The 27,572-nt window shown below is 36.2% G+C and overlaps 2 protein-coding genes and 1 long non-coding RNA gene across 5 annotated transcripts; 2 read left to right on the top strand and 1 right to left on the bottom strand.

Annotated features, from left to right (window-relative positions):
• Positions 1 to 58: 58 nt before the first annotated feature.
• On the bottom strand, positions 59 to 16,970 carry LOC130072262 (uncharacterized). 2 transcript variants are annotated; one of them, XR_008804105.1, is made up of 11 exons: positions 16,843 to 16,970; positions 10,709 to 10,804; positions 8,415 to 8,482; positions 7,100 to 7,259; positions 6,438 to 6,788; positions 4,688 to 4,779; positions 4,478 to 4,605; positions 3,480 to 3,617; positions 3,109 to 3,305; positions 946 to 1,043; positions 59 to 740 (listed from the first exon to the last, which is right to left on the bottom strand). It is a non-coding gene; the product is annotated as an uncharacterized LOC130072262 (long non-coding RNA). The 2 variants fall into 2 exon arrangements; XR_008804106.1 differs by lacking the exon at positions 10,709 to 10,804.
• slc26a4 (solute carrier family 26 member 4) lies at positions 902 to 8,741 on the top strand. The gene is made up of 20 exons (XM_056237282.1): positions 902 to 1,049; positions 1,118 to 1,257; positions 1,343 to 1,453; positions 1,908 to 2,110; positions 2,349 to 2,513; positions 2,846 to 2,998; positions 3,132 to 3,214; positions 3,505 to 3,652; positions 4,322 to 4,435; positions 4,513 to 4,590; positions 4,709 to 4,804; positions 5,059 to 5,165; positions 5,854 to 5,923; positions 6,009 to 6,101; positions 6,234 to 6,329; positions 6,491 to 6,727; positions 6,972 to 7,026; positions 7,122 to 7,267; positions 8,207 to 8,290; positions 8,371 to 8,741. Exons 1-20 carry the CDS (start codon positions 913 to 915, stop codon positions 8,392 to 8,394), a joined length of 2,340 nt encoding a protein of 779 aa, XP_056093257.1. The 5' UTR covers positions 902 to 912; the 3' UTR covers positions 8,395 to 8,741.
• Positions 12,747 to 27,223, top strand: slc26a3.2 (solute carrier family 26 member 3, tandem duplicate 2). 2 transcript variants are annotated; one of them, XM_056237283.1, is made up of 21 exons: positions 12,747 to 12,849; positions 13,940 to 14,108; positions 14,464 to 14,603; positions 15,222 to 15,332; positions 16,868 to 17,028; positions 17,112 to 17,276; positions 18,599 to 18,751; positions 21,771 to 21,853; positions 22,349 to 22,496; positions 22,596 to 22,709; positions 23,385 to 23,462; positions 23,574 to 23,669; positions 23,887 to 23,993; positions 24,429 to 24,498; positions 25,380 to 25,472; positions 25,554 to 25,649; positions 25,837 to 26,064; positions 26,188 to 26,242; positions 26,405 to 26,538; positions 26,675 to 26,749; positions 26,884 to 27,223. In XM_056237283.1, the coding sequence occupies exons 2-21, from the start codon at positions 13,978 to 13,980 to the stop codon at positions 26,932 to 26,934; spliced, it is 2,289 nt and encodes a 762-aa protein (XP_056093258.1). In that variant the 5' UTR covers positions 12,747 to 12,849; positions 13,940 to 13,977; the 3' UTR covers positions 26,935 to 27,223. The 2 variants fall into 2 exon arrangements, with proteins under 2 accessions (XP_056093258.1, XP_056093259.1); XM_056237284.1 differs by having other exon boundaries at positions 12,758 to 12,849; positions 13,963 to 14,108.
• The last annotated feature ends 349 nt before the right edge of the window (positions 27,224 to 27,572 follow it).

The following is a 27,572-nucleotide window of genomic DNA, read 5'->3' on the forward strand; positions in this document are numbered from 1 at the left end:
ACAAGATTGGGAGAGACAGTAGTCAACCTTGGCAGGATGCATGCTGTGTGCCGCTGATGTAATTCCCTTTTGCTTCCTCTTGGTGCTTAACCCTGATACACCTCCCACATCCCAACTCTGCTTATAAATACCAAAAAAGGAATGCTGCTCCCATTAAGAGAGTCCGACTTCATAGACATGGACAATATGTATGTTTAAGTGGACGTCTGGCATTCAGTAGATGCACCCTTTCTTGACTGTGGGATTTCAATTTGACGTGGACTCTCAACTCAAAAGTGGAACTGACAGGTAAGACTTCGTAATCAACTTATACAAATAGGTATTTCGGTATAAACAATAATGGACAAGAAATTAGTTTATTCAGATACTCTTAAATAAATGTGGGGTTTCATTTACCATCAATACTGTTTGATATTATAGTGGAACTGATTAAGAATAAGTGGCTTCAAGATAAGGTTTTCCATTGTGTTCGTACTTACGGTTCTCAAATGTGAGGGAAAGACTGGTGGACACAAACCTCCTCATTCAGAGTGGGAGATTGGATCCCTCCCCAATTTCTGGAAGGGTTTCTAATGTCAATGGGTTCAGTGATCTTAGTGCAGACCTAGAAGAGCTGGTCTACTGAACACGGCAATACTGCCAGAGAAAGGGAGAAGGGCTCTTTTGGTCTGTTCGATCAGATTGTTTTGACACAGGAGAGATGAGATCCTCTATGTGTTTGCTTATCTGGATTAGCCATCCTACAAAAAGAAATGAATAAAATGAACAAGTGACGGTAGGTAGAAAAACAAACTAATTGAATGCATAACCCTCAGCAAATCTAAATGAATCTGAAATCTAATAAATCTACTTCAATTTCTCTAACAGATAAAATACAACACAAAAGAATTTACATATAAACAATCAGGCAATATGATGGATGAGTGTTTTCATGAAAAAGATTACCTCGTGTCACGCCGTATCTACTCAAACCGCGTCTTTGACCAGGTCCATGAGAGACGAGACCAAGAGATCCAGAGTTTGCGAGAACGGCTGAGCAGAACCTGCAGGTGAGTAAATGTGGAACTCACATCTAGTGTTTTCACCTGCATTGTGATATTAATTGAATTTTCCACAGATGCCCTGATAAATGGGCCGTTCAGAAGATAAAGGGGCTTCTGCCAATTCTAGATTGGCTTCCTAAATACCCAGTCAAGCAGTGGTTACCCAGTGACGTTGTCGCTGGAGTGACCACAGGTCTAGTATGCTGTTTACAAGGTAAGATAGACTCTGTGAACAAAACACCACTTAATAATGCAATGATGCTACTTTAAAGATGTAATTGCTTTCTATTGTTGAACAGGTGTGGCTTATGCATTGCTGGCCTCTGTAGCACCAGTCTATGGACTCTACTCTGCGTTTTTTCCAATTCTCACATACTTTGTGCTGGGAACATCCAGACACATCTCTGTGGGTAGGTCTATGTCTTTATTCATAAATCTTTCAAGCGGTATCAAAGGACAGGTACTACTATACTGCTTACTGCATACTACCTACCATTTAATGCAAATGCAATACGCCACGGTATGTAGCGTTAAATGCTTAACACAGTAGCTACTACTACATTATGTGATCTTGATAAATTGCATGTTTTATTCTGTAAAAATGGCATGCAGTTAGCATCTTGTAATTTTACATTTTTTAATGGTTAGAAATTCAATGAAATATTGATTCAAGAAAACATATATATAATATTACATTTGGTTAATTTATAATGGAAGTTCAAGTTTGGTACAGTATTCTGTACCAGTGTGCACTGATGTATACAAATGTAGTAAGCATATTTTATGCATATAGAAGAATAAATAGTAAGAGTAGTATGCAACGTTTTCTTGTCATTCTCTTATTTGCATCTATACGCCATTTAGGTCCATTCCCTGTCACCTGTCTGATGGTGGGCTCTGTAGTTTTGACCTTAGTTCCCGATGAGCACTTTCTGCGTTCAGTGAACATAACAGCTATGAATGAGACAGTGACAGATGAAAGATTAATGGAGGTGGATGTAGAGTCCAGAGAGGCCCAGAGAATCATGGTGGCTTGTACTATGACAATGCTGGTTGGATTATTCCAGGTAAACCCACAACATTCAAAATTTAAAAATGTGATACAGCTAAAATAAACAATTTACACATTTCATTAATATTTAAGTATACTTGTATATCTCAAGCATATTGGAGGCAGGAAGGGTTTTTATCTTACAGCTATGTCTGCACTTTTGTAAAAATGTATTCTTAAGAATCAGACAGCAGTATTATCATTTAATATCAAGGTGGTGTGCTGCAACTCAAATTAGTTTTGCTTATTCTCAGGTGGCTATGGGGCTGATGCAGGTGGGCTTTCTAGTCAGGTATCTCTCAGACCCACTGGTAGGCGGCTTCACCACTGCTGCTGCCTTTCATGTCTTCATATCTCAGATTAAAACCATCCTGTCTGTTCCTACCCAGAACCATAATGGATTCTTCTCCTTTGCTTATGTGAGTCTCTTACATTTTTAATATCTTATTAATATCACAAACACACCAATCTCAGCTTAAAGAACTTGCATATTTAAATATATATATATGAATTTTTGTTTTTTTTCCAATAGATTTATTTTATTTTATTATTTTACTAGTGAATTTTTGCTTTGCTATATGTTTTATTTCCACAATTTAAATAAAGTTTAGGTCAAAAAAATATATAATGATATTTTAATTCAATAATGATGATAACAATAATAATAATTATTATTAATTATAAATATAAAATATATATATATATTTTTATTATTATATTGTATTATTTAAAAATAATTCTCCACATCTAGACCCTTATTGATGTAAGTAGGAACATCAACCAAACAAACACTGCAGACCTGATCGCTGGATTACTAACAATCTTCATTGTTATGGCTGTGAAAGAGATCAACACAAAATTTCAGCATAAAATCCCACTGCCGATTCCCATAGAAGTGATTGTGGTATGTACAGTTTTCCCACAATTGTCCTATACAAGTCTTAAACCGCAAACTAAGCCTGTATTCTCGGACATTTGATGATTTTTTTATTTTTAAATAATGATTACCATTACCTTTCACTCTTTCGATCTGATAGACAGTGATAGCTTGTGCAATCTCTCATATGATGGACCTGAAGTCCCAGTACGGCGCCAGCATTGTCCACAGCCTCCCCAGGGGGTAAGAGCACTTCCTGTGGCACTTCCTGCTTCCTGATGAGGGCTGGGTGCACATTCAGTCACTTTATATTGACATACTATTATTATTGTCCCTGTAAAGATTTTCAACAGAATTGTTATCTCCAGAACAATGACATGGCAGACAGTTTGAAAGCCTTGTCCAATAATAACATTAAACGGTTATTATTACATCCAACCTACATCAATCAGAGATGACAGCAGAAATACAAAACCGTTGTGTGAATCTATAGTAACTAACTACTGACTATGTGTCTGCTTGTTTCTCCACAGGTTTGCACCGGCACAGCCACCAAATATAGCACTTATCGGGAATATTTTGGGCTCTAGTTTTTCTACAGCAGTGGTTGGTTATGCAGTTGCAGTCGCAGTGGCAAAAGTCTATGCTGCAAAACATGATTACACAGTTGATGGCAACCAGGTATACAAAAATAGTGTGTGAATGTGTCTCTGACATTGCAAGTATGCTTTTGTCTGATGGATAGGGGGTCCACAATGCTAAAAGCACATCATAAAATGCAACGAACCACACAGTGGTAACCATAAAATGGTTTGTGCCATTGTGCGTTTTCTGCTTTGAATATGTCAAGACCAGCTGAGAACTACTGCTTTCTTTAATAAAATGTGCCATTAACAAGTACTGGGGAAGTAAATTTCCAAAGGTGCTTGTGTGAGTGTGAAGTAAAATAAGGGTCAGCCCAACACTCTCCCACAGATGGAGAAATTACAGTAACGCGAGGGAGAGACAGAAAGAACGAGTTGGCCTTTTAAGGTCACTTTCACCTGCCAGAATAGAACAAATTTGAGTTTGCAACAGCGGCTGATATCATTTCTAAACTCGGCAGTGCAGCATAGAGTTTTATTTTTTGAGCACTGTAAACAAAACAAAACCTCAAAGATTCTAATTAGGTGTCAGTTCTAAATTTATTTGCATACGGATTTGTGATTGGTCTTCAAATCGAGGATTTTTTTTTTTTTTTTTTTTTCTTTGTTCCAAAGGGTAAAGCCTCCATTGGTGGTGTTTAATTCTAACAAACTTATACAGACTGATTATAAACCACCTGATCTAGCTTACCTTTATTCCCATTAGGAGCTGATAGCTTTTGGCGTCAGCAACATTTTCGGAGGATGTTTATCAAGCTTTGTGGCCAGCACTGCACTGTCACGGACTGCAGTACAGGAAAGCACAGGGGGGAAGAGTCAGGTAAAATGTGTTGTGTGTGTGTGTGTGTGTGTGTACTACTACCCAGATTTAACTGTTCTCTCTTCTCATTGTTGCAGGTTGCTGGTATCATCTCAGCTCTGATGGTGATGATAGTGATCTTGGCCCTTGGGCCCTTTCTTCAGCCTCTGCAGAAGGTGTAGTGGAGGAACCTAATGTTTTAATAGAAAAAAGAACAGTTCACAATGTCTTTCACTACAAAAAAATGAATACAGCCAAAATACATCACGGAACTCATCCCTTTCTGTCCCGCAGTCAGTGCTAGCTGCCATTGTTATAGCCAACCTGAAGGGCATGTTCATGCAGATCTCTGAAGTGCCTGTACTCTGGAGACAGAACAGGACAGACTGTGTAAGTACACAAGACTATAAATGAAACGAACAGAATGAGTACTACCAGCAAAATAGTGAACAAAACGTTTTTTAAAACATAAGATATGCATGACTGTGTACACGAGTTTCTCTAAGCTAATTGTGTTTTGAGGTCATTATATTAATCAACAAATTGAATCATGTGAATTATTTTGGTTTATTTGTATAAAATTAGATTATATACTAGCTGTCTGTGTCTGAAATGAGTGCATGTGAATCCTCATTCATCTGCAGCTCATCTGGATAGCTACTTGCCTGGCATCCATCGTGCTGGGTTTAGATGTGGGCCTACTGGCTGGTCTGGTGTTTGAGATGGCCACAGTGGTGGTCAGAACACAGTTGTAAGTAGCAAAGTTTTAAGGACATTAAAGTGTGCTTGAGATTAATGTACTGAATGAATGAATGAAGCATTTATATAGCACTTTTGGTAACGCTTCCTTTTACAGTACAGTACTTACGTGTACTTACAGTGTATTTACCTAGAAAGTACTGCCTAATATAAGGTAAGTACATGGGTTAGGGGTAGGTTCAGGGTTAGTACCTAGTTATTACCCAGTAATTATAATTACTATAATAAGTACATAGTAAGTACATGGGTAACAGGACTGTAAAAGGAAGCGTTACCGCACTTTTTCAGATTTAAAATAGGACCAGAGGTCTCTCCTCAACCACAACCAGTGTACAAAAAAAAAAAAAAGGTTAAAAATTGTATTTGACAAAGCAAATTCAACCGTTTTTATTTTTATTTTGTTTCTTTCAGGGGGTTTGGTAAATTTCTTGAGAAATGTGACAACTGTTCATCTGAATTAGTGCAGCTTGATGTTTATGATATAACTCAAACTATGATTTTAAATATTGTGAACAACAAGGGCATCCATCTAAATGCTTGTTTTGTAATATTTAACAAAAGTTCAAGAATTATTAGAGAATAATTACTGTGAAATAGAAATTAGACGGCAATTACATAATGGAAATAAATTGCCAAACATAAGTCTTAATAAGACCTTGGTTTCTCTCGTTTTAATTCAGCCCTTCTTGTGCCAGCCTTGGAAATGTCCCAAACACTGATATCTACAAAAACATGAAAGACTACAAAAATGTAAAATGCTCTTTTTTTTTTATTACTTACTACAATTTATGCTTATGGTTATCTAAAATAACAAGGTATTTCCCCAAATTTTCAGATTGATGAAATTCCTGGGATTAAGATTTTCAAGTGCAAATCACCTATTTATTTTGCAAATATTGATTACTTCAAAGAAAAGTTGAAAGATGAGGTAAGTTTACTTTTTGCTCAAATTCTAAATTCAGAAAATCTTAAATTAACTACTGTTTAAGACATGATTTGTGGTTTGAAAAATGTGTGGTGTGCTTTAACGCTTAGTAAAGTTTTATTGTGATTCTTACAGGTGGGGTTTGATGCAGTGCGGGTGTTCAAGAAAAGAAACAAAGCTTTGAAAAAGATTCACAAGCTCATTAAAAAAGGAAAACTACAAGCTACAGAGGTACTTTGCGCACAACAGTTTTCAGCAAAGTATTTGCAATACTGTACGTTTCATGCACGTTTAAAACTTTTAGCAATTCTTTGTAATTTAAAGCCTATTTTCACTGACCTGATTTCATGACACCACATTCTAGACTTTCCCATATCTGCTGTCCTTCACAGAATGGTTTGATACCAGTGGCCTCACTGGGAGTAGAAAACAAAGCCTTTGAAAACGAGCAGGGTCCTGAGCTGGAGAAGGGGGCGTCTCAGTCAGATTCAGAGGTGAAGGTCCAGGTAGACTGGAGGTCTGAGCTGCCTGTCGGTGTGTCAGTGCCCAGGGTCCATATTCACAGCCTGGTTGTGGACTTCTCAGCCGTCTCATTCCTGGACGTGGTAGCAGCCAAGTCCCTCAAACTGGTGTGCCATCTTTGCTGCTATTTTCTGTCATGGTTTTACTGCAATAATGCTTAGCCAAAATCTGAGGGTGACCCTCACATCCTTCCAAAGCTGTATGACTTTCTATCTTCTGCAGAACACAAATGTCCATCCATACAATGAAAGTCAGTGGGGTCCAATGTTGTTTTGAAACACATTGTATTGACCTTGTGGCTGTGAGTATTCCTTTAAGAAGTAGCTAATTAGTAATTTCCCATCTTCGCAGGTCGTAAAGGAATTCATACGAATTGGGGTTAGCGTCTATATCGCAGGCTGTGATGGTAAGGCCTGGCTCAATAACAACATGTGCCAAACTCCAGCCTGATAATGGCAGGTTTGTATACAGTGAATAACCTAAAGGGTCCTCGTGTCACAGGTGAGCTTGTCAGGAGAATGGAGGCCCTGTCCTTCTTTGACGAGGAGGTTACCAGAGACCTTCTCTTCCTCTCGGTCCATGACGCCATTCTTTTCATCCAGCTGGAAACCTCCAGTGGAAATGAGCAGGATCCATTAGCTGAGAAGGTAAAATTAATAGCATTCATTTGTTTTTTTAGCTTGAGGGGAGACTGAATAGACAGAATATTTTGTGTTCTCACTGCAAAAATACTTGTCTGCAACATGGGGAATGTTGTAGTGTAGTGTAGTTCTTCGACATGACAGCAGTTCTATGTGTAAATTGTCTCATAATGAAACTGCTGGCTCTGGCCTAACTTGGTGATAACATAAATTTGGGAGGTGTCTAGTAAATTCCTTGTCAGTTCATCCACCTTATTTTAAATGTAAGAGAGGGTGCAGGCATTTGAAACAAGAATGTGGGTGGCTTCCGGTGTTGTCCGCTTCTAGTTATTTCAGCTGTACAAAAACTTTAATGCTGCTTGATATTAACAGTAACAGTATTTGTTATCATGTCATTTTAATTTATGATAGGTTTGTAGAGCAAATAGTTTTCCATTTACTGCACCTTGTTGTTCTAATAGTTATTTACTTATAATGGCTAATGATTCAAAAGTCTCACACAGGAAATAGCTAAAAAATTGTATCACAGTTTGCACAAAAATATCAAACAGCAACATCGTTTTCAACATTGATAAGAAATTCTGAGTACCAAATCAGACTGGAGTAATAGCAGCAGAAAATGTTGCTTTTCAATCACATGAATAAATTACATTTTAAAATATATTTAAATAAAAAAACTGTTATTTTAGATTCTAATAAGATTTCACAATATTACCGTTTTTTACTGTATTTTTGATCGATACATGCAGCCTTGGAGAGCATAAGACACTTAAAAAAAAAATACATCTTACCAACCCCAAACTTTTGATTAGTAGTGTACATTTTGACATGTGTAGCAGCTCATCTGAGTATTCTGTGCATATAGAAATTCCCAATACAGTGCACATACTGTAAAATTAATATGATTAGTATGTTAATGTCATACTGAAGACACTGTTTGTTAAGATTTTACAGTTGCAAGATGACAAAGAGCCACTTCCATTTACTGAAGACGAGGAACTGATTGAGACCTATGACAACCAACATTTGGTGAGCATCCCAGATCTTTTATATTATCAGATAACTCAAATCAGCAACCCACCAAACAAGTGTTTCTCTTCCATGTCTAGGCTATTCATGGACTTTCAAACTGAGAAAAAACTCCCACTGTCACTGGGAAACAGTCATCGTTTTCCTATTCATTTGCTGATAATGAATCAGGATCCGTTTGTCCTGGAAGAACTAGAAAAATAACAAAATAACTGATGTTAAAAAACATTAAGTGCTTTCATTTTTACAGCCTTATTTTTGAGGCAAATGCCAATCCGCACAATACGGGATGTTCATCCAGTGGAGGCCTGTTCATCAGTATGGACCTTGAAGGATCAAGAAGGCCATTTTTGATATAACAAACATATATTTCTTGTTAAGAACTGTTCACTGAACATCTTGAAGCAGAAGAACATTTAATATTTATAAATAAATCACCTGGGAAATAACATTTGAGTGTGTCTCTGTGTGCTTTACTAGTCTGCTAACCCTGATTTGGTCTTGGGATGTCACTGTGGTCAGAAACTTAAAAAAATCTCTGTTATCTACTATTTTATTTTTGTTTGTTTGTGACACATTATGAGTAATGTCAAACCGAGCGAGTCAAATATAATCCTTCCTGTGTTGATGTATTTCCTCTTAAAACAAGAAGTTGGGGTGGAGCATATCGAAGGGCTCATCCCTTTTTTTTTTAAAGAATCAATAGCCTTTAGGTTACATAACTGTGTGAAAGTCAGAGGTGGGGGTATTTGGGGGAGGGCAGTTTAATTCTAGAGAGCATCTGATTGGACAAAAATATGTAGTGCAGGATGAGTCATCAACTTTTGTTGGTCTATTTTCCTGGAAGAAAAAGATTAAAGTTTAAATGCTAAAAGTGAATTTTATCAACATGTCTGTTTGCTCTGACCTCAAAGCAAACAGACATGGGCTAAATGGCACACGTCCAATTTTGCCAAACAGTGTTGAACATGATGCATGAAAAAAATTGACTTGTCTAGACCATCACCTCCAAAATGTTCGGAATTTTCCACACACATACACAGAAGGGGATAGATAGACCTTTCTGTTTACCTAAGATTAAATAAATTACAAGCTCAACAAAAAAGCACTTGTTTAATTTCTGTTGACATTCCTGTGTTGCACTGGAGGTCTTTTGTGTACTTTAAACATTTGGTAACAGTAACTGAGCGCATTAAACACACAAGGACATGGGTGCCTGAAACACACACATCCCTGACCACTCACTGACTGACTGACTCGGGCTTTGTAAGGTACGTTTACACATTGAGTGTCTCCTTTTCTATGATCTTTAGTATTAGTGTTTGAGTATAATTCAACTTAACATGAGAATACACAGTAAACGATTAACAGCAAGTGGCTAAGAGAAGCTAACATAATTAAGGCATAAATCACAGAATCAAAAGTTCGCTTCTACGTCACTAACACACCTTTCCTAATAAATGTATGACTATTTAATTGTTAATGCAAGACTTATGTTGTAATGTGTGTCGTGGGCTAACATCATGGAAAGTTAAAATAGATTGATTAATTACTGTGGTGAGGATTGCCACCTTATCTACAAAGATCGCACAGTGATCTCCTTGATAATTATTATGGCTCTAAGTGTAAAGTCTATGCTGTAAAAATCTAGTGTACTGATAAATAATTTTCACCCTCAGTGATGACGCATAGAAAACGTAATGATAACAATACAAGGACAAAAAAAATTACGTTTAAAACAGGACAAACACATAAAATGTATATTCAATATAATTTATATTAAGTATAAAAGTGTATATATATATATATATATAAATCATGTTAATGTAAATGTTACTGTCTCATGCATTATTATATTTATCTGTATTATATACTAAGTTTAAAAAATCTGAATTCTGTATGATTTAAAAAAACTCAGCAAGGATGAATTAAAATGATTAAAAGTGACAGAAAATACATTTATTATGTATAATAAACGCTGTTCTTTTGAAACTTCTATTCATCAAAGAATCCATAAAAATTAAGCAGTACAACGGTTTGCAACATTGATAATAATAAATGTTTATTGAGCAGCAAATCATCATATTAGAATGATTTCTGAAATATCATGTGACACTGAAGACTGGAGTAATGATGCTGAAAATTCTGCTTTATTTATTAGGAATAAATTACATTTTAAAATACATCAAAATAGAAAATAGTTAGTTTAAATTGCTATTACATTTCACAATATTACTGTTTTCTTTTTTTAAATATATATAAATGTATAAATTATTTTTCCTGTTTAACTGCTTGCAGAGTGTGTGGTCAACAAGCATATCAATGTAGATCACCAAGCTGGAATATAACCCAAGATATCAAGCACATCTTCTCACTCATATCATTTTACTGATAAAAAGTGGTTGTACCTGACCTCACATTGGAATATCATGTAAAATGTAGTCTTCAGTGTAGCAGACACATCTCAAACCTCTAATATCAAAGAGCTGCCAGTTCTGATGCAAGCTACTGGACCTGAAGAAAAGAGAGGCATAAACTAATTTGATGATAAAAGCTGCAGGTTCACATGTAAGAGAAGGGCTGGATCTTCTCATTCACAAATTTAATTAGTACATGATGACCAAATATTTACTTCTGAAGAAATAATGCAAAACATACACAACTAATCCATAAGAAAAAGGGTTGAAAATGTATAATTTGACATTTTGTTGACTGTATTTTACAAACTGTATATGTCATTCAATGATATAATGTTTAATATACCTGTAAAAGTCTTATTTTATTGTGTTTGCTTCTGTTCTGTTCCTCTTCCCTGTTATTGTATGTTGACCTAGTTTCCTAGTGTGTGCCGAATGGTTATACTGATTTAGTTTACCTGTTGTTCATTTAGTTTCCTTGTTAACATGCGTGTTTTAGTTTCTTCGTCAGTTATCTTTTGCGTTTTATGTGGTTAGCGTTCTATTGTTTTGCTCCTGAAATCTCCTGCGTGTTTGTTTGGATTACATGATTAAAAATGGTTTATTTTGGATTCTTCTTCACCTCGTCGTGTGCTTAACATAGCCTACGTGACAATACCAACCTATTTGAGCAATTTAAACTGGTTTGTTAATATACTGATAATAATATAGGTGGTACTTTTAAATTCTCACATGAACAAGGAGGCTATTAAGTTTTACTTATAAAAATACGGAGCCACTAAAGGGAAATGGTAATGGAAAAAAAATATGAGATGGTAGGAAAAATTATGTCAAATGCATTTGCGTTCCCCGAGAAGCTTTGCAAATGTTTTGAAAGCAAACGCAAAGTTTCTAGAGGGAACGCAAAAGCATTGACATTTTTTCCTCCCATCTCATATTTTTTCCATAACTATGCCCCTTTAGAGGCTCTGTATATATCATTTTAACAATACCGTAAAAGCCTACATATTTCTTTAGAAAATCAAATGTTATATGTGAATGATAAGGCAATTTATACTCCCCCCCCCCCCCCCTTTTTTTTTTTTTTTTTTTTTTACAATATTTTGAATTAAATCAAATTAAATATATTGTGTTTTAAATTTTATACAAGCCATAAAAAAAGTTTTTACTCATGCATTTTCTTTTTTAATTAAAATTACTACTATTTTTTAGTGTACACTCGCACTCAAGACACCCGCATCCAAAGGTTCTGAATGCAGACCATTAAAGCAACAAAAATAGCATAGTGATAAATATATGAATGTGACGCAACTAAAGATATGGAAGGAATTTGGATAGAATTAAAAAGAATTTATAAAAGGATGATGCAATGTTTTACAGAGAATCACATGAGAATGAAACCCCAAGCTAAATGAGTCTCAGAATTACAATAAATTATGTGTCATTAAAAAGGAACTTCTTCCTTCAGGTAACAGGAAGTTTGCCGTTCAAAGAATGAACCTTCAGACTGTACAAGTTGTACTTTCATTCAGCATTGAATTCATTAGGCATCAGGATATGACATGTAAACAATAACAGAACGCCATTCTGTGGATATATACACAATAACTAGGTGAACAGGTGTTTTTGGCGTCATAGCTGATAATATATATTATCAATTAGTTTGGCACGACTGAAATGCTGTTTTGACCAATCGACATCCAAGACCAGAACTAATATAAATATAAATAAATATATTATAAATAAAAGGCTCTAATATCAATACATGATATACAAATTTTTAACTTTTAGATTAACATTTTTTGACAATAGAAAAAGAACAAACGAATAGTTCTCGCACATTATATTTGCAGTATCAAAAGATTTTGCAGTATGAGGTGAGGGGATGATAGGAAGATATCGATAAGCGGATGGCTTTTGCCAAGTTTTTATCAGAAAGAACAATGGTCAGGGATAAGAGAAGATGTGGCTGGCAATGTGAAGAAGGTATCTTGATAACTGTTAATAATTACAGACATGATAAGTATAGCAATTTATAAACGGACACGGTTTTAAAGATCTCAGATAGACCATCGCAACTTTTGAAGCAACACAGGGACAGCAAACTTGGGGATATTTAATACTCCACTGAACTGAGAACAGGTAGGATTAAAACAATGCAAAAACACACTATTGTTCAAAAGTTTGGCGTCTGTAAGGATGTTTTTGAAAAAAGTCTCTTCTGCTCACCAAGGCTGCATTTATTTGATCAAAAATACAGTAAAAACAGTAATATTGTGAAATATTATTACAATTGAAAATAACTATTTTCTATTTTAATGTATTTTAAAATGCAATTTATTCCTAATAAATAAAGTTGAATTTTCAGCAACCATTACTCCAGTCTTCAGAGTCACAGAATCCTTCAGAAATCATTCTAAAATGCTGATTTGCTAAACATTTCTGATTATTATCAATGTTGAAAACAGTGTTTGTTTAGTATTTTTGTGGAAACTGTGATACATTTATTTCAGGATTCTTTGATGAAAAGAAAGTTCTTAAGAACAGCATTTATTTTACATAATTTTTCTTACAACGTAAAAATCTTTACTGTCACATTTGATCAATTTAATGATGCATCCTTGCTGAATAAAAGTATTCATTTCTTAAAAAAAAAAAAAAAGCTGACCCAAAGTTTAAACAGTGCATATAAATTTAAGTGTGGTAATTCCATGGACAAAAATCATACATCGAAGGCAAAAACTATATATGATGTAAACAAAAATATAATAAAAAAAAAAAGGTAAAAAGCAAGAGATTTCGTTGAAATGTAAAGTGCACTATAAATAAAATGTATTATTATTATTATTCTAAAAACTAAATTTTCAAACAAAGTTATTGATTTTGTTGATATTGTTATTGCTGGAATTAATGTTACAAAAAGATTTAATGTTATTTGAAGCTGCTGATCCATACTGTAGATTATGACAACAGACCTGCTGACAAAAAGCCTAATTATAATGAATATGTTCACGTACAAGGAGTATACTATTACACACTCATCAACAGACACATGAACTCACACTGTGTAGTTGCGTGATGTTTACTCATAGTGCGTTTGTGTAAACACCTCCGTCTTACACATCGTTTCCATGATTGCCAATATAAATACAAATGCGACAGATTCAGCTTGACGGTTGCCAGAGCTGGAGCAGATATTCATGAATTAATTTGATTTGGTCACCACACACAGATCAGTAGGATTTTTGCCCCCAGCTCTACGGGCGCACAATGCTCCGACCCTCAACGCAGAAGTATGCGGTGAACAGACCACTATACTCAGAAGACGGCTTTGAAGATGAACATGCAAAAGTCTATCGGAAACACAAGAGATTGCTGGATCATGTTAAACAGTACCTCACGTAAGTACACTACTTAACTTTAAACATTTATTAAGCAGTGCAGAGAAATGTATAAAACAGGTTAGGGTTTTTTTCTATTCTTTTTTTGTATATTTAATACTTTATTAAAAGCATATTGTTATTATTATTACTACTACTACTGCATTTCCAGATGTTCATTAATGCATTTAGGATATGTTCAAAATATAGCAGATATAGCTGTCAGTCTTTTTTAGTGAGTAATAGCACTTAAAAATATATAAAGAAAAAATTGTTTTGATAACTTGAATGACATCGTGTCATGTATTAAATATCATGTTATTGCATGTAAAAAGAGACAAATAACATCCTTGGTGTTTGCATATTGTTTTGCTAGTTGTACTTCAGAACGCGCAAAGAACGCTGCTGTTTCTCTAGTGCCTATCATTGGATGGATAAGGATCTACTCGGTCAAAGAATGGCTGTTGAATGACATTGTGTCTGGCATCAGCACTGGACTGGTTGCCGTCCTACAAGGTAACATCTTATAAAGCTCTTATTACGCAACATGAGCGTTCACAATGTAAGCTCTAAAAATAGATTCATGATATTAGATGTAATATGATATCAGGCCGTAAGAATGTAGGTTATCTTTATGAACTGTGGTCTGTGACTGATTTAGTGGTTGCTTGTGACTGATGTGAGTGTCTACGCAGTTGAATTATGGGATAACTCTGATATGACGTGATATGAAATGTGTCAAAATTAGTGAAAAGTGCCTTTATCTGCGATCCGTGGGTAAAATGATAAATGTCATTAGAAGATAATCCAGAAAAGAAGTACATATTGAGCAAAGGAAGTGTGTTTAAGATATGTATAGCTAGTACATTGCTCTTTTTTTAATTCATCTCAATTACTGAGGTTATCAAGAGCCTGACATGTCCTTTCCAACCATCTAACAACAATCTGAAGTGCTTTTGCTTATGTCATCCACACACTTCAAAAAAATTAATAACAGAAGAGTTGAACTTAGTGAATGGGGTGTTGATAAGAGGGATAATAGTTGACTGAGGGCATCCACAGATCAGATAAATATTATATAACTATGCTACCAGGGTTTGGTTAATAGCCTACTTTTCAATATTTTCCCCTCAGGTCTAGCCTTCAGTTTGCTGGCATCCATCTCTACCTGGTATGGATTGTATGCTGCTTTTTTCCCAGTCATCCTCTATTTTTTCCTGGGCACCTCACGACACATTTCAGTGGGTGAGTACTATTGTGAGCAGGTTACGTGAATGAGGCCAACAACATTGTGTCATTGACAGTGGCCGTCGGTTGAATAAACTGCTTAGACTAGTCTTAAAAGTCAGTCATCTAATTTTTTTTAAGTTTCATAAAAAGGTAGATGGGTCTAATTTGTATTGAACATTTTGCCTAACTGCTAGTTGGTCAAACTAGTTCTTAAAGTCCCACTCCGATCATATTTTGAGCTATTTTTAAACATTCCCAGTGGTCTTTAAATTATGATTATGCCATTTTTAGCCAAAATCACAAAACCTGTGCCGTTTTCTGGGACTTCGCTTCAGCAGAGCGGCAGTAGCTCATTAGCAATTCGCCTCTGCGTTGTGGGCGGAGCCGTTGGCACGGAGACGACCCTCCCCCTGCCCGTTGCTGAGAGCTCTGTCTTTCCCGCTAGCTTACACACCCAATACCGGTGGGGCAACAGTATTATATACACGTTAATTATTATTATCCGTAGTTAATCAAAGTTATCACCAATCACCGATCATTATTTCACTCCAAGACGTCGCGTGTGGAGACGCCCAGTGGAGTTACTACGTCACAACTCCAGTCGATTTTAGCCGGCATTTTAGTGTCTGCTACTGATTCACAGCCATTTGAATGTAGAAATACTCAGAAATACAACTTTGAGCTGATTTTTCTCAAGATATTTCCTCTAACATCAGAAAAATGCCACAAGAACATGTTAACACCTAGAAAAACATTATTTTCATCGGAGTGGGTCTTTAAGACACACTTAACATTTATACACCGGTTTTACAGACAAGGTTTAAAACTAGTCCCAGACTAAAATGCATGTTTGTGCTGTTTTAACTGAAAGCAACTAGCACTGACATATCTTAAATGTCAATGCCATTGTTTTTGTCTCAAGATGCACACCAAATATGTATTTTCTAAGGCATGTTTATAAAAGCAACTTAAATGTTCTAACTGAACCAAGGCATTATCTTGGCTTAATCTAAGCCCTGTCTTTGAAACCAGGCCTAAGTCTGAACGTAGTGGCTAAGTCTATGCAATAGCCCCAATATCTGTCTAGTTCTTGCAAAACCCTTTTTAAATATAATGCTATAACAACATTCATTTTTATTGTGTAGTTTGTAGCCTCTAATTTAGATTTGGCACAATTGTGCTCAACCAAAGTATCTCTACAGGAAGTCAGATCACTCGGTGTCCATCCCCAGCCAAATATTTTCTGCTAAATGCAGCTTAAAAGGAGACAGATAGAAATCCTCAAAGGTATTTGTCAAAATTATGGTTGAATAACGCATTCAAATCACACAAAAAAACAAGAAAATTGTATCGTAAATTTTGCTTCACAGGTTCAAACCACAAAAATACAGAAATACAACAACAATAATAATACTGTAATAAACATTCTAAATATATAGATGGACTTTCATCAGACAGATATCAAAAAGAGGCAACCATTTCTGCCTGTCTATAATGACATTTAATATACTGTAAATATACTCACCACAATGTGTTGTTCTTCACACCAGGATCTTTCCCTGTATTGAGTCTCATGGTGGGGGCAGTAGTGACCAGATTGGTGCCCGATGAGGGTCCGCCTGCCAACATCACTGCCTTTGAGGGCCTGACGAAAGATGAACAGAGAATCTTAGTGTCTGCCTCCCTCACTTTCCTAGTTGGTTTGTTCCAGGTACATCAGCCATCCACTCATTGTTAAACTTAAAAGCAATTTTCAATCACATCGATGCTTATATTCATTCTCTTTATTTCCAGCTTGGTATGGGTCTGCTGCAGGTGGGCTTCATTGTCATGTACCTGTCGGATACTCTGATATCAGGATTCACCACCGCAGCTGCCGTTCACATCCTGGTTTCTCAGCTCAAGTTTGTACTAGGACTGATTGTGCCGGGTTTCAGCGGACCACTTGCAATTATATATGTAGGTCATAAGACACTTTTCCTGCTCCTCACAGTCACAATCATTTTGCTTAACTTGCATAACGAAAGCTTTCCCTCTACACTTTTAAAATACAAAAATAATACTAGTTAAAAACAATATTGAACTAAAACCCACAGTTTATTTTAAAAGAACACACACACGCTTTTCATGTTTTATGGGTACTTTCCATAGACGTACAGATTTTTATTCTGTACAAACTGTATATTCTATACCCCTACACTACACAATCCATTTTGTCCCCATAATGTAGGGTTTACCAGGAAAAAAAACACACACACATATATATATATAAAATATTACACTGCAGAAAATGTTCTTCCTTATTATTTTTTATCTTGTTGTCCAGTAAAAATATCTAAAAATTCTTAAATCAAAATACATTTACTTCAGAAACAAATTTTTTTTTAATTAAGTGAGTTTATGCTTAAGACAAGTGTTATGTGGATAGCAGATGAACCCAATTGCAGACAGCAAATAACTTAAACAGGGGTTTATTAGACAAAAACAGAAAACAAAACCCACGATGGGGCAAAACAAGACAGGATCGACTTGACAAAGATAAATACTCAGACGGTAAATAACAACTATGACAGGAACAAAACACTTCTTTAGACAAGACTCTCTACAAGATACTCACAGCTAGAATCACACAACGTATGATAATGAATCGCACAGGACAGCAAATACAAAGGGATTAAATAGGGAACACTAATGACGAGGACAGGTGAAACTGACTAGACACTAATCACAAGACGAGGATAACAAGGGGGCGGGGTTACGAGACGAGACAACACAAGCACATGGTCCAAATAACAGACCATGCGCTTGTACATAAAACATGGGTCTGCCATGATCCTGCCACAAGACCAGAGAAAACAGAGACATGATGGCAGAATCATGACAACAAGAAAAATATCTGCTAGTGGAGTAAGAAAAATAAACTTGTTTCCCCTTTGAATGAAGTTGATTTTTCTGACCCCCATTGGTAAATATTTGTTCTTGTTTTAAGCAAAAACACACTTCAGTTTGACACTTTTTCCCAGAAAACAAGACTTAATATCTTAAGTGATTTTGCTTCTCAAGTAAATGTATCTTGATTTTTAGAATGTTTAGATATTCCAAAACAAGACAAAAATACTGAGGAAGAACATCATTTTTTGCAGTGTATTGAATATATTACAGAATATATTACACGTATATACACACACACACATATACTGTATACTATAACTAACATATAAGTAGACTATTGTGAAAAATGAATCCTGTAAAACAATCTGTGTCATTTGTTTTATCTGCAGACACTTGAGAGTGTATTTACCCAGATCACTTCCACAAATATTCATGATCTGGTCACTTCAATTGTGGTGATGGTGATGGTGTTGGGCGTGAAGGAGATCAACGACAGATTTAAGTCCAAGTTACCAGTGCCCATTCCCATAGAAGTGATTATGGTGAGTTGATTGAACCTAAAGTATCTCACAAAAGTGAGTACACCCCTTACATTTTAGTATATCTACTCAAGGGACAATACTATAGAAATGAAACTTGGATATATTTTAGAGTAGTCAATGTGCTGCTTGTATAGCAGTATATATTTACTGTCCTCTAAAAAATTACTCAACATACAGTCATTATTGTCAAAATGGCTGGCAACAAAAGTGAGTACACCCTAAGTGAACATGTCAAAACTGTTTCCAAAGTGTCAATATTTTGTGTGAGCACCATTGTTATCTAGAGCATTCACCAGGGGCCTCATGTTCAAAGACTTGCGTTGAATTCATACTAAAACATTGCGTACGGACAAAGCTGTAAATGTGAGTACGCAGAAAAAACAAACAGATGTATGAATCTCTGCGTACGAAGGATCCCAGGCATATTCTCTTTGTACATCCCAATTACCGTAAAATTGAGCGCACATGCACGAGCACAACACCCCACCCAGTCTCCTCCCTTAATTAAATCAATTTAAATATGGTAATGAGTCCACTTTGGCAAAAGAAAGCAGAAAATGTCTAAAGCAAGTGGCAAGAAACGGAACTTTACTTTTAAAGTGAATTGGAGGTGCTACTATCGGAGGTAGAAACGAGAAAAAATATTTTATTTGGAACTTTGTCCTCCAGAATAAATAACAAAAGGAAAAAATATGAGTGGGAGAGTTTGGCTGATGCCGTCAATGGTGGGATCTGAAAGTCGTACTGTAAATGACCTTAAAAAGAAATGGTCTGATATAAAGGTGGACGTTAAACGGAGAACTGCTGCGCACCGACAAAGTGTGGCAGAACAGGCGGTGGTAAAGGGGTCGATGAACTTACACCCTTTGATCAGAGAGTTGCCTCGATTATGGGTGACTTTACTCTCTGGAGTAGGCTAATATCTGCGGCTGTGGGAGACTCGGATTTACTACAGGACTGCCACGAAGGTAACCAATTTCTCATTTGTTTTTACTTTGGTACATATAGCTTACCTATTTAATTGTCAAATGCATGCAATGTAGCTGACCAAAAGTACACCAGAGATTTTACCATTGCATAGTTTGCATATGCTTTTATATGTTCTTACTTAATTGCATAATTGATCGAATATTTCCATAAGGCTCGTGTGACAATATATGTAAATTATTTTTATAAATTGCACATTAACAATGCTTCCCACAGGTGGTGGTGCGATAGACTTGTAGAACAATTCGTTGTTCTAATGTTTGCAACTTCACTTCATTGCCTGTAAGAGTTGCCAACGGACAAAAACTATGAGGAATGCACGTACGCCAGACATGAAATTGGCGTGGAGGAACGCACATTCTCGCGTTAATTTCACTGTTAGTACATCCGACCGTGAGCGTGAAAGCTGGCGTACGCGGAGTTTTTGTGCGTACGCAAGATTGATACATGAGCCCCCAGAGCTGCACAGGTTGTTGCTGGGGGATCCTCTTCCACTCCTCCATAATGACAATCACAGAGCTGCTGGATGTTAGACACATGGCGCTTCTCCACCTTCCGCTTCAGGATGACTCACAGGTGCTCAATAGGGTTCAGGTCTGGAGACATACTTGGCCACTCCATCACCTTCACTTTCAGCTTCCTCAGCAAGGCGGTGTGTTTGGGGTCGTTATCATGCCGTTCGGCCCAGTTTCTGAAGGGAGGGCATCATGTTCTGCTTCAATATGTCACAGTACATGTTGGAATCCATGTTTCTCTCACTGAAGCGCAGCTCCTCAGTACCAGCGGCACTCATGCAGCACCAGACCATGAGGTTACCACCACCATGCTTGACTGTAGGCAAGACACAATTTTCTTGGTCCTCCTCACCAGGGCGTCGCCACACATGCTGGACACCGTCTGAGCCAAACAAGTTCATCTTAGTCTTATCAGACCACAGGACATGTTCCAGTAATTCACACTCTTGGACAGGTTGTTTTCAGCAAACTGTTTGCGGGCCATCTTGTGAGCCAGCTTCAGAAGAGGCTTCCTTCTGGGATGACGAACATGCAAACTGACTTGTTGCAGTGTGCGGGTTATGGTCTGAGCACTGACAAGCTGGCCTTCCGCTTCTGCAACCTCTAAAGCAATGCTGGCAGCACTCATGCGTCTGTTTTTTGAAGCCAGCTTCTGCATCTGTCGCACAGCACGAGGACTCAACTTCTTTGATTGACCCTTGCGAGGCCTTTTCCAAGTCGAACCGTCTTGGAAAACCTCTGTATGACCCTGGCCACTGTACTGTAACTCAGTTTCAGGGTGTTACCAATCTTCTTATAGCCTAGGCCATCTTTGTGGAGAGCAATAATTCTAATTCTCAAATCCTTAGAGAGTTCTTTGCCATGAGGTGCCATGTTGAACATCCAGTGGTCAGTATGAGAGAATTGTACTCAAAGCACACATTTTAACTGCTCTAATACAAGATACAAAAATTTGTATTGTGCTGTCAAGCAGACAAAAGTATGAACATGATGAATAGGATTGCTATTGGTTTGCTTGGTTAAATGACGTACAGCTATTATCACTTAGGGTGTACTCCATTTTGTTGCCAGCTATTTTGACAATAATGGCTGTATGTTGAGTTATTTTCAGAGGACAGTACATATATACTGCTATACAAGTAGCACATTGACTACTCTAAAATATATCCAAGTTTCATTTCTATAGTATTGTCCCTTGAGTAGATACTAAAATGTTTGCTAAAATGTGACGGGTGTACTCACTTTTGTGAGATGCTGTATTTCTGTACTGTATCCATCACCTTTACCTATTCTGACACTGGAATTACTAATGTTATTCCTTTATATGACATGATAAAGATTATCAACCAGTATATTTTTATAACAAACTATCATGCCAAACACTGTATAAGTTAATATTTGCTCAAGTGCATATAATTCACAACCTTAAGTACAAAAGTCTCATAAATCTAATCTTTTGTGTTCAAAGCAAATATTAAATGTCATTCAAAAATCGTTAAAAGCACTTTTCCCAACAGACCGTCATAGCTTGTGGCGTCTCCTATGCGTTCAACTTCAGGGATAATCACGGAGTGGATGTGGTGGGGAAAATTCCAAACACGTAAGCATCGCAATCTACATAATATTTTAAAACAGTACTAATAAAGCCATGATTTAAAGATCCCATAAAATATGTTTTTTTTCTATTGGCGGGACATACTGAAGGGCCCCTTGATTTTTTTTTAAATAATAATAATAATAAATAGAGGGACAGGGCATTCTCATTCTATCTAGACAACATTTGATTGGACAAAAAATTGTAGTGCAGGATGAGTCATCAATATTTTTGGTCCATTTTCCAGGAAGAGAAAGGCTATACATTTTAAATGCATATAGGTGCAAAAAGATCATCTTGTCAAATTTAGATATCCTCAAAGTTTTCATATATGGGCTAAAATTCCAAATGTTGCATTTTAAAAGTTCAATTGAATTGAATTGTTTTTAAATGTAAGGCTATTCATGCATAACTATTATACAGCAACAAAAACAAATGTTTATGCTTCAGAACACAAAGCTAACAGAGCAGTGAAAAAGAAACACATTTTCATCTGTCCAGGTTTGAGTCCCCAAAGGCTCCGGACATGCAGATTTTCCAGATGACAGCAGTGGAGGCTTTCCCAATAGCTATTGTGGGATTTGCCGTGGCTTTTGCAGTGGCTAAAGTCTATTCTGTAAAGCATGACTACGTTATAGATGGAAATCAAGTAAGCCCAGACTAATATCACACATTAAAATGTAACTAAAATGTGAGAAGACAAACAGTCAGTGGAAGACCGTCTATAATGACACATATAATCACGCAGGAACTCATTGCATTTGGGGCAAGCAACATCTTTGGAGGATCGTTCAAGTCTCTGGTAGCCAGTACAGCTCTCTCCAGAAGTGCAGTTCAAGAAAGCACCGGAGGAAAAACACAGGTAAACACCTCCAAGGATCAGATGTTCAACCTCTGTAAAACTGATTGCAAGCTTTTCTCACTGGCTGAAACATAAAAAAGGTAATTTTGCATCTGTGGCATCTCAATTAGGGAATTTGTTTTCCAGCCACAGAGAAGTACTGGCCTCTAGTGCTCAGAAAGAGTTAAGACATGTGGTAAATGATTGAATAAACAAAACCATGCTAGAAATATAATAACCTATTCCTAGACTTGTTTTACACACACACTAATTTTTGGGGTCGGTAAGATTTATTAGACTTTTATGCTCACTAAGACTGCATTTATTTAATCAAAAATACAGTAAAAACAGTAAAATTGTTAAATATTATTATAATTTAAAATAACTGTTTTTTGTTTTCATATATTTAAAAATGTTATTTATTCCTGTGATGGCAAAGCTGAATTTTCATCATCATTACTCTAGTATTCAGTGTCACATGATCCTTTAGAAATCATTCTTATATGCTGATTTGCTGCTCAAGAAACATGTATTATTATCATCAATGTTAAAAACAGTTGTGCTGCATAGTATTTTTCTTTAATGAATATAAAGTTCAAAAGAATAGCACTTATTTGAAATAGAAATCTTTTGTAACATTATAAATGTCTTTATAAATCTCATCTTTAGCTATTTTGTTTTAAATGTACTTTTCAGATAGCTGGTTTACTCTCTGCCATTATCGTGTTGGTGGTAATCTTGGGGATAGGGTTTTTGCTGGAACCTCTACCAAAGGTAGGAATCAAATACAAATCGTTTAAATCCTTTAAACATGCACATATTGACTTTGATAACAGAAAGCTTTGAGCTTAATGTTTGAAGTAGTTGTGTGGTGTGTGACTGCAGTCGGTGTTGGGCGCAGTGGTGATGGTGAACCTGAAGGGGATGTTGATGCAGGTGGTTACAGTTCCTTACCTGTGGAAGAAAGACCGCCCTGACTGTGTAAGAGCCTTGACCTCTCCCTCTAAATGCAAAGAAGGGATTTCAGAAAGAAAAAGTAGACAAACAGATTTCAAATTTAGGCTTCTTAATAAGAAATCAATTTTTTGAACTTGTAGTTTTTATCTGAGATAACATCCCAAATAAATCACCTTAGAAGTGAACTGTCAAGTGGCATATCTCTGATTTCTGTAGTTGGTGTAATGTTGTTGTCCTCCAGATTGTTTGGGTGGGGACCTGTTTGGCAGCTATATTCCTGGGTCTGGACATAGGACTTGCCATTGGTCTTGGACTGGAGCTCCTCACTGTGGTCTTCAGGGCTCAGTTGTAAGTGTTGACACGACAGATCCACTCATCTGGATAAAATAAAATAATTTGAATATGGTATAAATATTTATTGCTTCTTTAAAGATATATTGGCCTGGTTTCACAGACAAGGCTTAGATTTAGCAAGGATTGGGCCCTAGTTCAATTAGGAGATTTAAAATGCTTTTATAAATGTGCCTTAGAATAAAAACATTAATGGTGTGCATCTTGAGACAAAACAATGGCATTGACATATTTTGAGATATGGCAGTGCAAGTTGCTTTCAGTTAAAACATGCATTTTAGTCTGCAAGCTTCAGCCTTGTCTGTGAAACCGGGAGATTTAGACAGAGAAATGAGGCTTAGTTTTTGTCTAAATCACTACCATATATCTATTCTCACTTATAATCTGTTCAGTTATACTTTTGATAATCTATTCATCTGTTCTGACCTTCAGTCCACGCTGCAGTATCCTGGCTAATATCTCGGGAACAGATATCTACAGAGATCGCAAGGACTATGTCAATGTAGGTCCGCCGACAGATGCATCCTCTTTGTCCATATTCTGTAACATAAGCAATATGCATTGTTTCTATTTTTGGTCCCACTTTATATTAAGTGTCTTTTAGGACTATGTACTAACATTTAAATTAATCATTTATGTTTTTACACTGTACACTGTAAAAAGTGATCAGTTGACGTAACTTAAAATGAATTGCCTTAAAATTCTTAAGTAAATAAACCATGCATAATTGAAAAAAATAAGTTATGAGGAATTGTCAAGTTTACATAACTTAATTTTTCAATTACGCATGAGGTTATTTACTTAATTTAAAGGCAACGGGTTTCCCCACCTTTTTAAGTTAAGTCAACTAATCACTTTTTTATTGTAATTACCTGCATGTAATTAGTTTCTGTAATTACATCTATAATTACACTGTTGAGTTGACCCTTCTCTTACCCCTTAACCCCTTAACCCTCTGGGGTCTAAGGTGTTTTTGGGGTCCTTGAGATGTTTTGACATACTCTGACATTTGTGCTTTTTTCAGTTGCTTATAAACAAATTACTGGCAAAGGTGTAATTACACTCTATTTAGCACAAACAGGGCTACCATAATATGTGAGCAACATGTATGTACATTACACGTATCCCACCTCAATAGCAGCAAAAGTCTTTTTTTGCAATAGAACATGAACACAATGACATTGTACCTAACACATTTCTTTAAATGTCAGCATACTAGTAAAAGACGCCTAATATAAAATGTGACCCTATTATCTATTACTTGGTGTGTCTATGCACATGATGGGCATGGACAACTTAAAGAGCATCTGAAAAGAACCAGATGAATGAAAGAAACAAAAGTTAGCCTTATCATCATTTTCTTTCTTTCTGAATCACCTACAGATCTATGAGCCAGAGGGAGTAAAGATTTTCAGAATCCCATCTCCCATTTTCTTCGCAAACATCGATTTCTTCAGAGACAAACTGAAGGACGCTGTGAGTGCAGTAGTTTCAGTGCGATAACCCAGACATGATCAGATGACATGATCACAACCTAACCTGTTTACTTTAATGCAGGTGGGCTTTAATCCTCTGAGAATCCTGAGGAAGAGAAACAAGGCCCTAAAGAAGATCAAGAAACTGATAAAGAAAGGAGAGCTGACCTTAACATCTGTACGTCCTCATGTTTTAAAACATGAAAGCAATGATCTCAAGGACTTCATAATAAATGTTATTATGTAATGTAGCTGTATTCCATCCACTGCTTTGATGTCTTAATCTGAGACATCCAAACTCAATGAACCAATCTTATCATTTAGATATCTATCTAAAGTTATACTTTAATATCTTCCGCCTATAGAACGGACTACAGGCCACATGTTCAATGCCCATTGAAGAGTCAGAGGATGAAAGCAACATGGAGGATCTAGACAAGCCCACAGACTATTCGGATCTTCCAGTCCAGGTGAACTGGAACGCAGAACTTCCTGCCAACATCCAAATCCCTCCTGTGAACATCCACAGTTTGGTCCTGGACTTCTCTGCTGTATCATTCCTGGATATATCTGCACTCAAGGGTCTCCAAGCGGTAAGGCAGTTGGGTTCATTCTGAAATCAAAGTGTACATTTAATCTCTTAGTATTTCTCTGTGCAATGCATTCAATTCTAATCTGAAAAAGATCTAATAAACCACAAACACTTCTGTTTACAGGCCTTAAAGGAATTTATACGCATTGATGTTGATGTTTACATAGTAGGCTGTGACCGTAAGTACTTTATTTCCTTCTAGACTGCAGGTTAAAGATTTAGATTAGATTATTTTACAATGTAACCCCTTATCTGCAGTGCCATGGCTATTATAATGTAGCATAATGGTCTGTAATAATAAAACTGTGCAGTAACTCAAACCTTTGACTTGTCGTTTCCAGCATATATCATAGAGAAGCTGAGGGACTGTAAATTTTTTGATGATGAAATAAAGACGTCTATCTTCTTTTTGACCATCCATGATGCAATGCTCTACATTCATGAGTCCCATCCACCGAAGACTGTGAGCGAGAAGGTGAAGGAAAACCTACAAGCTTCATTTGTTCATTCAAATATTCATTAATGTTAATATTAATATTAAATGTGAATGTTAATATTTGATCAAAAACGCATTATTAAAATCTGCGTCTAATTTGAATTTATGCAAACAGGTCTCAGGAAGTTACCAATACCAACACATCAATGGCAGCAGCATGTCCAATGGGTTGACAATCCAAGAAATTCCAGTATGTGACCCAACAGACACCTGGGATTGAACCTGTTCAAGCATTAAACAAATTATTTAAAGGAATATTTCATCCATTGTTTAATCATTTTTTTGAAGAGATGTTTGAAGTTAAATTGCTCTTTTTTTCTGCAGGACATGAAAATGGAAGTCGAAACAGACACCAAACCAGAGACACGGTTCTGAAGTGAATCAACTTGAATCCTCCGCTATGTAGAACTTTGAAATCAATGTATATAAGAATTAATTTGATTTAGCATGAAGCAGTTTTGTATTCTGTGCTGCATGCAGAATGAATTAGCTCTAGATTATGCCAATGTGTCATGTCACTAAATTATTGGATTTGTGGTGAACATGTTGTACAAACACTCTTATCAGTTCACTATCAGTGTCTTTTGTACTTTTTTCCTTTTTGAATAGTATGGTTTTTTTGTGCACTATTTTATTCTAAAATAAAAAAAAGTTTTCCAAAATATACACTGTCCTTCCTGATAACAAACCACAACAAAAAAAAGCACACATTTGAGACAAACCTTAACTAATAAAGGCATGTGCAGATAAAGTTGTTTTACTTTTTCTGGAGTAATACGTATTATAAATTCGAATTCCTAGCAGTGAATGAATAACTATCCATATGAGAAAGGAAGTTATTATTGAGGTAGTGAAGAGGGCAAGATAACAAAAGAACTTGTCCTTTGTACCATAAAATTAAGGAAAATTCATAAGCTATTGAAGATGAATTCATTAAATATGATCAAAAATATCAAATCATTAAAGAGTAAATGGTAAAGTCACAGTATAACAGACTAATCACAGACTAAGCA

This window comes from Rhinichthys klamathensis, unplaced genomic scaffold (genome assembly GCF_029890125.1).
Source record: "Rhinichthys klamathensis goyatoka isolate OS25496 unplaced genomic scaffold, OSU_Roscu_1.1 h1tg000485l_1, whole genome shotgun sequence".
NCBI classification, from domain to species: domain Eukaryota; kingdom Metazoa; phylum Chordata; class Actinopteri; order Cypriniformes; family Leuciscidae; genus Rhinichthys; species Rhinichthys klamathensis.